General features: G+C 44.7%; 1 protein-coding gene across 10 annotated transcripts in view; it reads right to left on the bottom strand.

Annotated features, from left to right (window-relative positions):
• TMEM266 (transmembrane protein 266) overlaps nt 1-14,231 on the bottom strand; it is a 129,463-nt gene that overhangs the window by 21,635 nt on the left and 93,597 nt on the right. For all 10 annotated transcript variants that reach the window (XM_065558381.1, XM_065558388.1, XM_065558380.1 and 7 more), the window contains one exon: nt 6,466-6,652. In XM_065558381.1, coding sequence (XP_065414453.1) covers nt 6,466-6,652 — 187 coding nt within the window. The remainder of the gene's footprint in view (nt 1-6,465; nt 6,653-14,231) is intronic.

Genomic DNA, 14,231 nt, shown 5'->3' with positions numbered 1-14,231 from the left:
TTGTCAAGAACAAATCATGTCAAATAAACCCAATAGCTTTCTTTCATAGGGTAATAAGCCTTGTGGATGGAGGGGAGGGGGAAGCAGTAGATGTGGTATATGTTAACTTTAGTAAGGCTTTTGATACTGTCTCGCATAACCTTGTAATAAATGAACTAGGAAAATGCAACCTAGATGGAGCTACTATAAGGTGGGTGCATAACTGCTTGGAAACTATTCACAGACAGTAGTTATCAGTGGTTCACAGTCATGCTGGAAGGCATATCAAGTGAGGTCCCGCAGGGATCAGTTCGGGGTCAGGTTCTGTTCAATATCTTCATCAATGATTTAGATAAGGGCATAGAGAGTACACTTATAAAGTTAGAAATCTATCAACCTCATGAAGAAACTTGCACAAATACAGACAGATATCATCTTCCTTTCCAAATGCAAACGGATGGACATCATACCAAATGGACTGAAGGTGAAAAATCCATTGCTATCTACATACTGCACAGACCACAGTGAGAGATTATGCCATACGTTATCAAAGAAACTGAGGAACCACCTGATCAGCATCCTATACAGCAAACAGAAAAACATCAAGAAAGAGCTCTCCAACCTGGAGACTTTCATAAATAACCAACCCTCCACACAAATGGACTTTACTAAAATAAGACAGGAGATCTACATTACACACCTCACCTCTCTACAAAGGAAAAAGGACCGTAAGCTGTCTAAAATCCTACCTGCCACATGGGGCCACAACAGGGGTACCCCGAACTCACCCAGCAATATCGTCAATTTATCCAGCTACACACTCAACCCAGCAGAAGAGTCTGTCCTATCTCGGGGACTCTCCTTTTGCCCCAGCACCTCCACGAACATGATACAGTTCTGTGGTGATCTGGAAGCCTACTTTCGCCGCCTCCGACTCAAAGAATACTTTCATGATAACACTGAACAGCGCACTGATACACAGATACCCTCCCACCAACAACACAGGAAGAAGAACTCCACATGGACTCCTCCTGAGGGTCGAAATGACAGTCTGGACCTATACATAGAATGCTTCCGCCGACGTGCACAGGCAGAAATTGTGGAAAAACAACATCGTTTGCCTCATAACCTAAGTCGTGCAGAACGCAATGCCATCCACAGCCTCAGAAACCACCCTGACATTATCATCAAAGAGGCTGATAAAGGAGGTGCTGTTGTCATCATGAACAGGTCTGACTACCAGAAGGAGGCTGCCAGACAACTCTCCAATACCAAATTCTACAGGCCGCTTTCCTCAGATCCCACTGAGGAATACACTAAGAAACTGCACCATCTACTCAGGACACTCCCTACACTAACACAGGAACAAATCAACATACCCTTAGAGCCCCGACCGGGGTTATTCTATCTACTACCTAAGATCCACAAACCTGGAAATCCTGGACGCCCCATCATCTCGGGCATTGGCACTCTCACTGAAGGACTGTCTGGATATGTGGATTCCCTACTCAGACCCTACGCCACCAGCACTCCCAGCTATCTCCGTGACACCACAGATTTCCTGAGGAAACTACAATGCATTGGTGACCTCCCAGAAAACACCATCCTAGCCACCATGGATGTAGAGGCTCTCTACACAAACATCCCACATACAGATGGAATACAAGTTGTCAGGAACAGTATCCCTGATGATGACACAGCACAACTTATTGCTGAGCTCTGTGACTTTATCCTCACGCACAATTATTTCAAATTTGGTGACAATATATACCTCCAGACCAGTGGCACCGCTATGGGCACCCGCATGGCCCCACAATATGCCAACATTTTTATGGCTGACCTGGAACAACGCTTCCTCAGCTCTCGTCCACTCATGCCCCTTCTCTACCTACGCTATATTGATGACATCTTCATCATCTGGACCCATGGGAAGGAGGCCCTGGAAGAATTCCACCATGCTTTCAACAGCTTCCACCCCACCATCAACCTCAGCCTGGACCAATCTACACGGAAGGGCCACTTCCTGGACACCACCGTACAAATAAGCGATGGCCACATTAACACCACCTTATACCGAAAACCCACCGACCGCTACGCCTACCTTCATGCCTCCAGCTTCCACCCCGGTCACACCACACGATCCATCATCTACAGCCAAGCACTGAGGTACAATCGCATCTGCTCCAACCCCTCAGACAGAGACCAACACCTACAAGATCTTCACCAAGCATTCTCAAAACTACGATACCCACACAAGGAAATAAAGAAACAAATCAACAGAGCCAGACGTGTACCCAGAAGACTCCTGCTACAAGACAGGCCCAGAAGAGAAACCAACAGAACTCCACTGGCCATCACCTACAGTCCTCAGCTTAAACCTCTCCAACGCATCATCAGTGATCTACAACCCATCCTGGACAATGATCCCTCACTTTCACAGACCTTGGGAGGCAGGCCAGTCCTCGCCCACAGACAACCTGCCAACCTTAAGCATATTCTCACCAGCAACCACGCATCGCACCATAACAACTCTAACTCAGGAACCAACCCATGCAACAAACCTCGATGCCAACTCTGCCCACATATCTACACCAGCAACACCATCACTGGACCTAACCAGATCAGCTACAACATCACCGGCTCATTCACCTGCACGTCCACCAATGTTATATATGCCATCATATGCCAGCAATGCCCCTCTGCTATGTACATTGGCCAAACTGGACAGTCACTACGCAAGAGGATAAATGGACACAAGTCAGATATCAGGAATGGCAATATACAAAAACCTGTAGGAGAACACTTCAACCTCCCTGGCAGATGTTAAGGTAGCCATCTTACAGCAAAAAAACTTCAGGACCAGACTCCAAAGAGAAACTGCTGAGCTTCAGTTCATCTGCAAATTTGACACCATCAGATCAGGATTAAACAAAGACTGTGAATGGCTATCCAACTACAGAAACAGTTTCTCCTCCCTTGGTGTTCACACCTCAACTGCTAGCAGAGCACCTCACCCTCCCTGATTGAACTAACCTCGTAATCTCCACACTGATATATACCTGCCTCTGGAGATTTCCATTACTTGCATCTGAAGAAGTGAGGTTCTGACCCACGAAAGCTTATGCTCCCAGTACTTCTGTTAGTCTCAAAGGTGCCACAGGACCCTCTGTTGCTTTTTACAGATTCAGACTAACACGGCTACCCCTCTGATACTTATAAAGTTTGTGGACGATACCAAGCTGGAAGGGGTTGCAAGTGCTTTGGAGGACAGGATTAAAATTCAAAATGATCTGGACAAACTGGAGAAATGGTCTGAAGTAAATAGGCTGAAATTCAATAAGGACAAATGCAAAGTACTCCACTTAGGAAGGAACAATCAGTTGCACACATACAAAATGGGAAATGACTGCCTAGGAAGGAGTACTGCGGAAAGGGATCTGGGGGTCATACTGGATCTCAAGCTAAATATGAGTCAACAGTGTAACATTGTTGCAAAAAAAGCAAACATCGTTCTGGGATGTATTAGCATGAGTGTTCTACTATACTCCGAACTGATTTACTTCAAATGGAGTATTGTGTTCAGTTCTGGGTGCCACATTTCGGGAAAGATGCAGATGAATTGGAGAGAATTCTGAGAAGAGCAACAAAAATGATTAAAGGTCTAGAAAACATGACCTACGACGGAAGATTGAAAAAATTGGGTTTGTTTAGTCTGGAGAAGAGAAGACTGAGAGGAGACATGATAACAGTTTTCAAATACATAAAAGGTTGTTACAAGGAGGAGAGAGAAAAAGTGTCCTCTTTAACCTCTCAGGACAGGACAAGAAGCAATGGGCTTAAATTGCAGGAAGGGTGGTTTAGGCTGGACAGTAGGAAAAACTTCCTGTCAGGGTAGTTAAGCACTGGAATAAATTGGAATAAACCTACGGAGGTTGTTGCATCTCTGTCATTGGAGATTTTTAGGAGTAGGTTAGACAAACACCTGCTAGGGATGGTCTACATAATAGTTAGTCCTGCCTTGAGTGCAGGGGACTTGACTGGAAGACCTCTTGAGGTCCATTCCAGTCCTACAATTTATGATTCTATGATTCTATTCTCCCAAATCTTTTGAAATTTTGAAAAAAAAAAAATCCAGTACAAAAGTTTGTTTCATCAGCTTTAACATCATTATGTGGGTTATATCCTCATGTGGTAGAAATGTTATGGAACAGCTGCTTCTATTAGGTCCAGATGGAGAATAAAACCCTGCCCTATATTGTACAGATAAGTACCAGATAGGTAAGATTCCAGTCCCTGGAATGCTAGAAGGGGACCTCGGCTAATATATCTGCTAGTACTCCACAGTCCCGTTTACCTGTCTTCCTCTAAGCCAACAGAATAGGTCACAGGCCCACTGTACCACCAGTACTTCATACCCCATAGCTTTGCAGCTTAGACATGTAAAAGAAAAACAGAACTTTTCCCACAGCATATATTGCTCCAGTTCTTGCATCCTCAGTTTTCATAGCTGCTTTCATCCAAGCACAGCGTTGCACCCAAGTCATCTATAGCGTTTTGAGCTACCTTTTGACTATGAAGTCTATAATCACGAAGTGAGCTTCACTTTAAGTGTCTGGCCACTTGCACATCCCTACTGGGCAATAGGACGACATGCTGGATAAGCATGGCGACTGGTGTGTCCCAAAGATTAAAGTGCCTCACTGCCACCTTGTCAGCAAGACAGTCACAAAACAAGCATTGTGGTGACATGATAGTAACAGCAGTAGGCTTAGTCATGTCATGCACTGTATGAGCCGTTACTGCAATACATGAACTCCAATAAATGTTCTCCTAGTGACAAAGTCAACTAAATATATTCATCTCTTTATATTCATACTCTTGCTTCATGAAAACCAATACTCTTTAGCAATATACTGACTTCCAAAAATTGGTACAGATCTCTTTTTATAACCAGGGCCATACAACAGTTGTAACAAACAATGGGATAAAAGAGCTAGAGATACCTTTAACACCTGATGCACGTCCAACAATCACAATGCCACATTCTATGCCTTTGAATGTATGGTGAGAGTGCCATGTGAACAAGATCCTGTTTCCATAACAAGAACTGTGCATTGTGAACAGGGCCGGCTCCAGGCACCAGCTTAACATGCAGGTGCTTGGGGCGGCCAAGGGAGAGGGGCGGCACCTGCGGCAATTTGGGGGCGGCAGGTCCCTCACTCCCTCTAGGAGCGAAGGACCTGCTGCTGAACTGCCGCCTCCACTCGTGACTTTTTTTTTTTTTTTGCTTGAGGCGGCAGAAATGCGGGAGCCAGCCCTGATTGTGAATTGTACATTCACAGCTCATGTCATGAAAAGGCACCTACACTTTTGGTGAACATATTACTTATTCCATTTCAGCAAGTTGACACATGGCATTACGCTCCTTCATTAGCAATATACAGTGCACAGTTATGGGTCATACTAATGTGAAGGTCAGAGTGCTAGTCTCCCAAATTCATGCTCACACCAGGAAAAAGGTAATATCTACAGCCTGTACAACAGCGAAGGCTAGATAGATCTCCTGATTTAGTTTAGGTGTGTAGCTATTCACCACTTCCCCACACTGAATACGTCTTTGTTTTTACTGTTTGGTAACCCAGTGTTAATGTTCACAGAATATTATACAGCTCCCAGAATACTACAGAAGATGCAGGGTTTCTATGGATGCCTATGTTTAAAATTAGGTACCAAAGTGAGGGTGCATAATTCTGCATTTGGGTACTAAAATCAGACACATTCATATTAGGTGTGTGTGTATGTTTATATATGTCTGGTAATTTGGAGAAATAGGGTCTTCAACCTAGGTGACCATGTTTAAAAACTGGGCTCATTAGCACAATAGATCAAATAAATCCCTGATGTAATGGTGCTGACAACATCAGGGACAAACCTGGCCCAACATATTTAATTTGTTACTGTAAAAATCCGTATAAAGAGTGTTTCACTGTAAATATTACTATTTGACTATTAATAAAAATACGTTGAGACCAGGTTGCTCCACAGACAGACAAGCAGATGTGAGATGCGACATCAGTTCAAAACTGCCCTATGCCTGCTTCAAATCACAGAAATGTGGGTGGCCCCAAGGCTGATAATGTTTTCTAATGTTCCTCCTGATTTCCATGCTTTTATCACTGAGCGAAAAATTCTTTGCCAATTCTGATTTGGCTGCTGCACTTTAGTGCTTGTCGGATATAAGCATCAGAACCATGAAGGAGAACATCATAGTCATCTTCTTCCAGTGTCAGTTTATTGGCTCTGGCTGGAATTTGTTCACAAATAGAACATCTGCCACTTTGAAGCAGACCTGGCTTCCTTGCAAATGGGGAAGTGGAGTCTCCAGGGAATGTAATCAATTCACTTGTAAAATGAGAATAATCAGTGAATTCAACAATTCCATGTAAGGGAACAGCAGAAGCAATTGGCACTATACATAGCACTCACCTCGTGGTGGTCGTAACTCGGTGATATTCTCAGTAGCTTCATCATCTGAGTCTCCAGTTGCCACTACCTTATATCTATTGCTGCTCTGTTTACTCAGCATGTGGGGTACTTGCAGCGCAGCCTCCCTCTCAGCAGCTAGGTCCAGATCTTGCTGAGCTAGGTGGGCTCTCAACTGCCTAATTTCAAACTATGAGAAAAACAACATAAAACAATGTGACACAAGTAAACCCTACCTGGAAATCATTATTCCCCAGAAAAGTGGAGTTTAGATTAGCACCCAACCTGTTGTTTGGTTGCTTGGATGTTGATGGTCTTCTAAGAAAGGTGGGGGGAAATTATATTAATTCGGTTTGGAGATACACTTTGGGGCAGTTTCTTAAGAGAAGAAATTGTCTAATAAGTGTGACCTCCAATACAGGTTTCACTGTATAATCATTTCAACTAGGGTTACCATATTTTGTGCCTCCAAATGGAGGACACTCCACGGCCCCCGGCCCCGCCCCCAGCCCCGCCCACACCCCCGCCCCCTCCCCAAAGTCTCCGCCCCCTCCCCTGCTTCCCGCGAATATTTGATTCGCGGGAAGCCTGAAGCAGGTAAGGGGGGTATGGGGGGAGGAGGCGCGGCCCAGGCTGGCCCCCCGGCGTTTCCAGCCTGGGTTGGCTCGGGCCCTGGGGTGCCGGCCCCAGCCGACCATCCCCGGCCCGCCCAGCACTGCCGGCCCCCGGCGGCCCGGCGCACCCCCCGGCTCCCGGCCCCGCGGGCCCGGCTCCCTGGCTCCCCGCGGGCCCGGCTCCCCGCGGGCCCGGCTGACCCGGCTCCCCGCGGGCCCGGCTCCCCGCCGGCCCGGCTGACCGGCTCCCCGCGGGCCCGGCTCCCCGCCGGCCCGGCTGACCGGCTCCCCGCGGGCCCGGCTCCCCGGCTCCCGGCCCGGCTGACCGGCTCCCCGCGGGCCCGGCTCCCCGGCTCCCGGCCCGGCACCGCGCCCCCGGCTCCCTGTCCGGCCCCGCGCCCGGCCCAGCACTGTGACCCTGGCCCGGCACTGCGCCCCTGGTTCCCGGCCCGGCACCATGCCCCCGGCCCCGCACCGCCGGCCCCGGCTGAGCACCACCGAGCCCTCCCGATTTTCCCGGACATGCCCGGCTTTTGGGGATTTCCCCCCGGACGGGGATTTGAGCCCCCAAAAGCCGGACATGTCCGGGAAAATCCGGACGTATGGTAACCCTAATTTCAACCATCATTCAGGGTGATTCCTGTTATTGACACACAATTCTAATATCTGGACTTTACACCGATGAATTCCATGGAGGAGATTCTCCCCTCTACACCCAACACCTCCTCCCTCAAATAACTGAACCACAGCAGTTCTGCTGCAGGCAAGGCCCTCTAGAACTGCAGGGAAGGGGGCAGGATTTGACCCATTATTGCTATTATTTTTGAATACGTTACATCCTATCCTGGGCGGCACTGTATACAATAAAAGTGACAATGACCGAAAGGCAGAGAGCTAGGGAGTAGCAATCTCAATGACAGATCCAGGATATTTCCCTGTGTTTGACAGACACATGCCTCCTGTGATGCAAGAAAGAAATCTCCCTCCTGGCAGGGACAGGAAGGGTCCTCTGAATCCTCATTTGGGGGCTGAGGATTTCTTCACTCCTTCTTCTGCATTACAACCCCTACACCTAAGCCACCACAATTCTGAGGAAGGAATGCATTGGGTTGCAACTCTTTCAAAACATGGAGACGTATGGTGGTGACCAATATAATTCTAATAACACACAGTGAGAGGGAAAAGGAAATTAGTGAAGTGATAGGTTAATGCATTTCACATTTCCAGCATTGTGCCTCTTAACTAAAAGATCTGAAAAGACTTTGCATGGCCGAAAGGATAGTCTTACAGTGGGCACACTGCAATGCACCTGTCACTACACTTTTATAACTGAAGGGAAATTAGTAACTTAGCTCTTAAAAACTTGCGTGTAATGGCACGTTAGCTAATTGAATTTGGTTCTGGCTTTCCTCTCCGAGATGCTGACTCAAATCCATCTTGCTGTCAGATTATACATGTGGTAGTCCTAGTTCATTCCATGTAAGGCAGGACTCAGTTCATTCTATAGTGTACATTCCACTGAGTCCTCTGTTGAAAAGCCATGATTCAGCATGATTGTCAGGCTATCAAAGCAATGGTCTCTATTAATTTAGTATGAACACTGGATTAGTGGTCAGCTATAGAGAGAAGTGGCTCTTCCAGGTTGAGATTCATGTATTACTGGAGTGGGAAATGGACAACAGCTTCCATATACTAAAAAAAGATACCAGATTGGCAGCCCTGGAGACTGAAGTCTTCTACTCACAGTATGGGGAGGGGCACTTGGCCTGTAAGACACACGTGTAAGGAGTGAGAGTGTAATTTAGTCTCTATCCCTTGTCAGTCCTTGAGCTCTCCACTGAAACTTCCAACAAGCATATTGACAGTAGTGTTTTTGTGGCTACCTATTAACTTAAGGCCATGTCTACACTAGCACTTATGTCAGCAAAACTTTTGTCACTCAGGGGTGTGAAAAAACACACCCTTGAGTGACATTAGTTTTGCTGGCACAAGCGCTTGTGTGCACAGTGCTATGCTGGCGGGAGATATTTTCCCACCAACATAGCTATCGCTGCTCATTGAGCTGGTTTTATGATGTCGATGGGAGAGCTCTCGCCCGTTGGCATACAGCAGCCGCACGAGCAATCTTACAGTGGCACAGCTGCTCCGGTACAGCTGTGCCACTGTAAGCTGGTAAGTGTAGACATAGCCGAAAAAAGAACAGGACAGGGACCACCAACTCCTTTCACAATAGCTTCCTACTTCAAAAGCCAGATGGTGATAATGACTCTTCATAAATGCCAGTTTGGGCCAGATACGAACCAACAATTTATAGATAGATTTATAGAAAGATTCTTAGATACTACAATGAGCAGGTGGATAACAGAGAATTTCAACTTTCAATACTGAATCTTTAGAAGAACATGAACTAAAATAATGAAATAAAATCTCGCAAAATTTCATCTTTAAAAAAAACACACAAATCATAGGCAAGAAACAGATTATGGGGAACATTTACAATGGCATTGCTGTTCTTTTTCTTTTAATCTTGTTCATGATTGACTGGAAAACAAAAGCCAACTTTAATTTGAGCTCTTTCAGAAAGCAAACAGATTAAACTATTTACAATAAGTAAACATGGGGAAACTGAGGCACAGAAACTGACCCAAGGTCACACAACAAATCTGTGGCAGAAATGTAAACAGAAACCAGATCTCCAGACTCCCACTTCTGTGCTCTAATCACTAGACAATTCCACTTCCTCAAAGCAAATCTTTATAACCTAAATTGGAAAAATTCATATCTTAGCTGAAGATAAATATTCTGACTGGTGAGTGAAACTGGAGTCACAAAGATAGTGAAGAACAGTAATTCAGGTGAACAGTGCAATATTGTCGATAAAGTAAAATAACAGAAGTGGCTTTACTGCCATCTTATGGCCAAAGGACAAAACCACACACCACATTGCCAGCCCTGCTAAAGTGTGCACCCATGTATTTCTGCAAAGCATCTAGTTTTATCTGCCTCAGAAATCTGTACTTGATGTCTCAGGTAGTGTGGAAAGTTTCCCTCCCCTGTTTTTGAGGCATGAGAAGCATACACAAGCCTTATACACTTCCCCAACAATATGTGAATCTCTTTTTATTGGTCTTTGCAAATATGATCTGGTTGTTTGGCCTGTTTTCACTCTTACCTCTCTGCTGGTTCAGCTGGGCTAAAGACAAACATGGAGGATCAGAGTGGCTGTTAAAGGAATGCACTTAGAGGACCAGATGCTTAGCTAGTGTAAATCAGCATAGTTCTATTTACTTCAATGGAATGCATGTGTGTTGAGCAACAGGACACAGAAATGTAGAAGTTAATAGCAGAAATACTGATGAATCTCACACTTACTGAAACCCATCCAGCTATAAAGAGTTGAGGTAGGCTCACCCTTCCCTCCCCCTCGCATTTGGAACTGTCAGCATCTAACTTCCCATTCATCACTGCCATGAAACTTGTGCAGTCATTTACATCAGTGGAAAGTGGGCATAAAATGCTACCATTTGTCTGCTACAGCTTTTCTACCACCAGGGCAGAAGAGTGAGTGTGTTGTATTAATGATCTTTATGACACTCCCACTTTGTCCATTATTTATGTAAGGTAATCTATACAGTTTGGCCAACTGAGATGCAAACCCTTAAACTGATTACTGACAACAGTAAATAAGATACATGAAATTCTGTTTAAAATGTTTACAAAACAAAAAAAATCTATTAATTTAAGTTAGCACGTTTGAAAAGAAGGGAGGGGGAAAATCACCATTTAGTGATATTATAAACTAATACTGCTATGAAAAACAAATGGATATTTATTAAAATATTTAGGGAAAAATAAAGGACGAGACATGACATCTTCTAATCATTTTAGCTCACAAATGGGATCTACCCAAACGATCATTTTAAAATTAGTTACATCCAATTATTCATCTAGAGAGATTACATAAGTATAAAACACAACAAAAAATTAAGTTAAGAGAAGACATTTAAGATGCTGGAATACTGCTATAGGATTTATTAAAATAGGTTTATCTAGTATAAACAAGCCAATAAAAATAAAGGTTATGACTAGTAGTGAGATGGTTCCTATCTATCTTCCTTATTTTATCTTAATTTTGAGTGACTGACTATTAAAGGGGTTTCTCCCTTCCTTTGTTTTCAAAAAAAGTTCTCAAACTATCAGGCATGATGGCGGGTGATGACCATCTTCCAGGACACTCCAAAAATTTCCATCAGATTTGTAAGTAATTATCTTTTTTGCTTCTCCCCTCTAAACCTTTGCCTTGATGGGATAAGTATTCTAGTATCACAATTTCCCATACTTTTTGATACAATTTCCCATACTTTTCCCATACATCCACTCAATAGATTTAGAGGGCAGTCACTCCTCTTCCACCACTTTACTGTAGTAATTGTAACAACAACTGGGAGTGATCAATTCTTTATGGCTTTTATAAGATACAGAGTTTTCAAGACAAGTTAATATAGGGTTACCATACGTCCGGATTTTCCCGGACATGTCCGGCTTTTTGGGCTCCAAATCCCCGTCCGGGGGGAAATCCCAAAAAGCCAGACATGTCCGGGAAAATCGGGACATGCGGGCCGGCGGTGCCGAGCCGGGGGCTCGGGGGACGGGCCGGCGGAGCGGTGCCGGGCCGGGCCGGGGGCTCGGGGGCCGGGCCGGCGGAGCGGGGACGGGCCAGGGGCTCGGGGGCCGGAGCGGGGCCGGGGGCCGGGCTGGCGGAGCGGGGCCGGGCCGGGGGCCGGGCCGGCGGTGCTGGGCGGGCCGGGGGTGCTTGGCCAGGGGCCGGGCCCGGGGCCGGCACCCCAGGACCCGAGCCGACCCAGGCTGGAGACACCGGGGGGCCAGACTGGGCTGCGCCTCCTCCCCCCACACCCCCCTTACCTGCTTCAGGCTTCCCGCGAATCAAATGTTCGCGGGAAGCAGGAGAGGGGGCGGAGACTTTGGGGAAGGGGTGGAGTTGGGGCGTGGGCGTGGGCGGGGCTGGGGCCGGGGCCCCGTGGAGTTTCCTCCTTTTGGAGGCACAAAATATGGTAACCCTAGTTAATATAAATACTAAGGGGTTATCTGACAGTTGACACCCTGTTATCTCCCTTATGGAGTCTCCAACAGCTTTCCAAAATGTCTTAATTTTTGGGCTTGCTTTAACTAGGTATGTTGTAAAACCAGCTTATTGTTTTAACTAGTTATATTGTGGTAGAATCCAAAGGCCGCAATCAAGAACAGGCTCCTATTGTCCTAAGTGCTGGGGGGGGAGGGGAATCCCACACTAGAAAACGTGGTTCCCGCACCAAACAACTTATCATCTAAGAAAAACTTTTATCTAAAAGGAACCAGGGTTCCAGTAACTTCAGAAAGGAACCATGTTTCCAGTAACTTCAGAAAATACAAGGTAGATTACAATTTGTTCTAGACCTGGTAGAATCTATCTTGTTGTCCCACTGTCTGAGAGTCAAAACTTGCAGGACTTTTTTCAGCTGTACCTCTGGAACTTTCATAGGACTTGGGTCATATGCCTCTTTTGAAACAGGTAAAAGGGAGACTGGCCAAACTTAAACTCACTCAATGTGGATAATCTGTTATGTCTCCACTATTATTTAAAATATGATTTGCTATAGTAAGGATGGGTTTCATATTTATATGTGCTGAGGTGTATAAAATCAATGTCTTGTGCATGACTGAAGCGTTAGTGCTCTCATTATTGAGGAAAAGGGGTTTGAAGCCATTTTCTGTGAGATTAGGCAACTCCTTTCTTCTGTTATGAACTCTTTTTCTGGTGTGATACTGGGCATAGTATTTCTTACCATTTCAGCCTATAGTAACTGAACAATTATGTCATTGGCTGAACAAATTCTAAGCCAGAACATTAAATGTCTCAAGATTCTTAATATTTTTTAAGCCTGTGATTTGGTTGATAGTTACACTGATTTAAGAGAAATTGCTTTCAAATTCTGATTGGCTTTTGAAACTATCCAATCATTCTGAAGGATTTAACAAAGGGAGTCATAACTAGATCGCACATTTTGGAGGTAAAGCTCGTTACTACATTGTTGGGAGAATTAAACTAACTTGCCTTTTGCAAAATTAGTTGTACATGCTGCTATAACACAATTAGTGATGCTTTGGCTGTAAACAAAAGAGTAAGAATTAGAGTGCATTACAATGCATATCCCCACTTAATGCAATGCACTAGGTAATTATTTATAAACAGACAAAATGACAGAGACCAATATGGAACTCTAGGGAACATCTGCCATTATCTGACTGGATTTATAAAGAGTGCCATCCATCCAGTCTATTGTTGTATAACTCTCATGTAAGAATCAAGAAGGGACAGAATTAGCAGTGAATCATATGGTACTTCTCTTTAACAGTCCAGCAATGGAGTATGATTGACAGAGCCTTGGAGAGATCAATGAACACTTTAGCCAGAAACTAGCTCGTGTCTAATGCACTAGCATTAATTTTGCTCAATTCTATTAGTGCTGTCTGTACAGAATGCCCTGCCCTAAAACTCATCTGCCACTGGGATACAATCCAATGTTTATTTCCATTAGTTTAGCCATTGTTGGTAACAATAAAAATCAGGAAACAGTTGCAAACTAATGATTTATGGTCAGAATGAAACACAGGATGACCTTGGCTGCCTGCCATTCCCTAGGAAAATGACTGGTAGTTAGAAATAAATTAAAGTTATTGCAAAAGGATAACATAAGTTATTTCTCTGATAGGTAATTTTACCAGCTAAATAGCCATGCCATTAAACTAGCAGCTGTTTTACAAATTACTAAGTTAAAAAAAAATCTTAGCTTCCATAGTTATGGTTTTAATAATGATGAAAAATCCAATGCTACATGGTTTGACAGAAAAGCAGCTCTTGTGATATGACTGTATTTGCAGTCTTGGTTGGATCATAAGCTGAAGCATTCTTAAGCAGGAAGTTACGCAAGAAAGTTCATAAACTGATGACCTATGACCAGAACTGGTAGTGGGATGGAAATTCCCTCACAGTTGACACCAAAGATACAGCTACACCTTTCTTGATTGGAATTTGCACATTAATGAAAGCTTTGGATTATTTTTTTATTTTAAGGCAGTCTAATAAAACTGTTTCAC

This window comes from Chrysemys picta, chromosome 10 (genome assembly GCF_011386835.1).
Source record: "Chrysemys picta bellii isolate R12L10 chromosome 10, ASM1138683v2, whole genome shotgun sequence".
In the NCBI taxonomy this organism is placed as follows: domain Eukaryota; kingdom Metazoa; phylum Chordata; order Testudines; family Emydidae; genus Chrysemys; species Chrysemys picta.
This window is presented reverse-complemented; position numbering and strand designations above follow the sequence as displayed.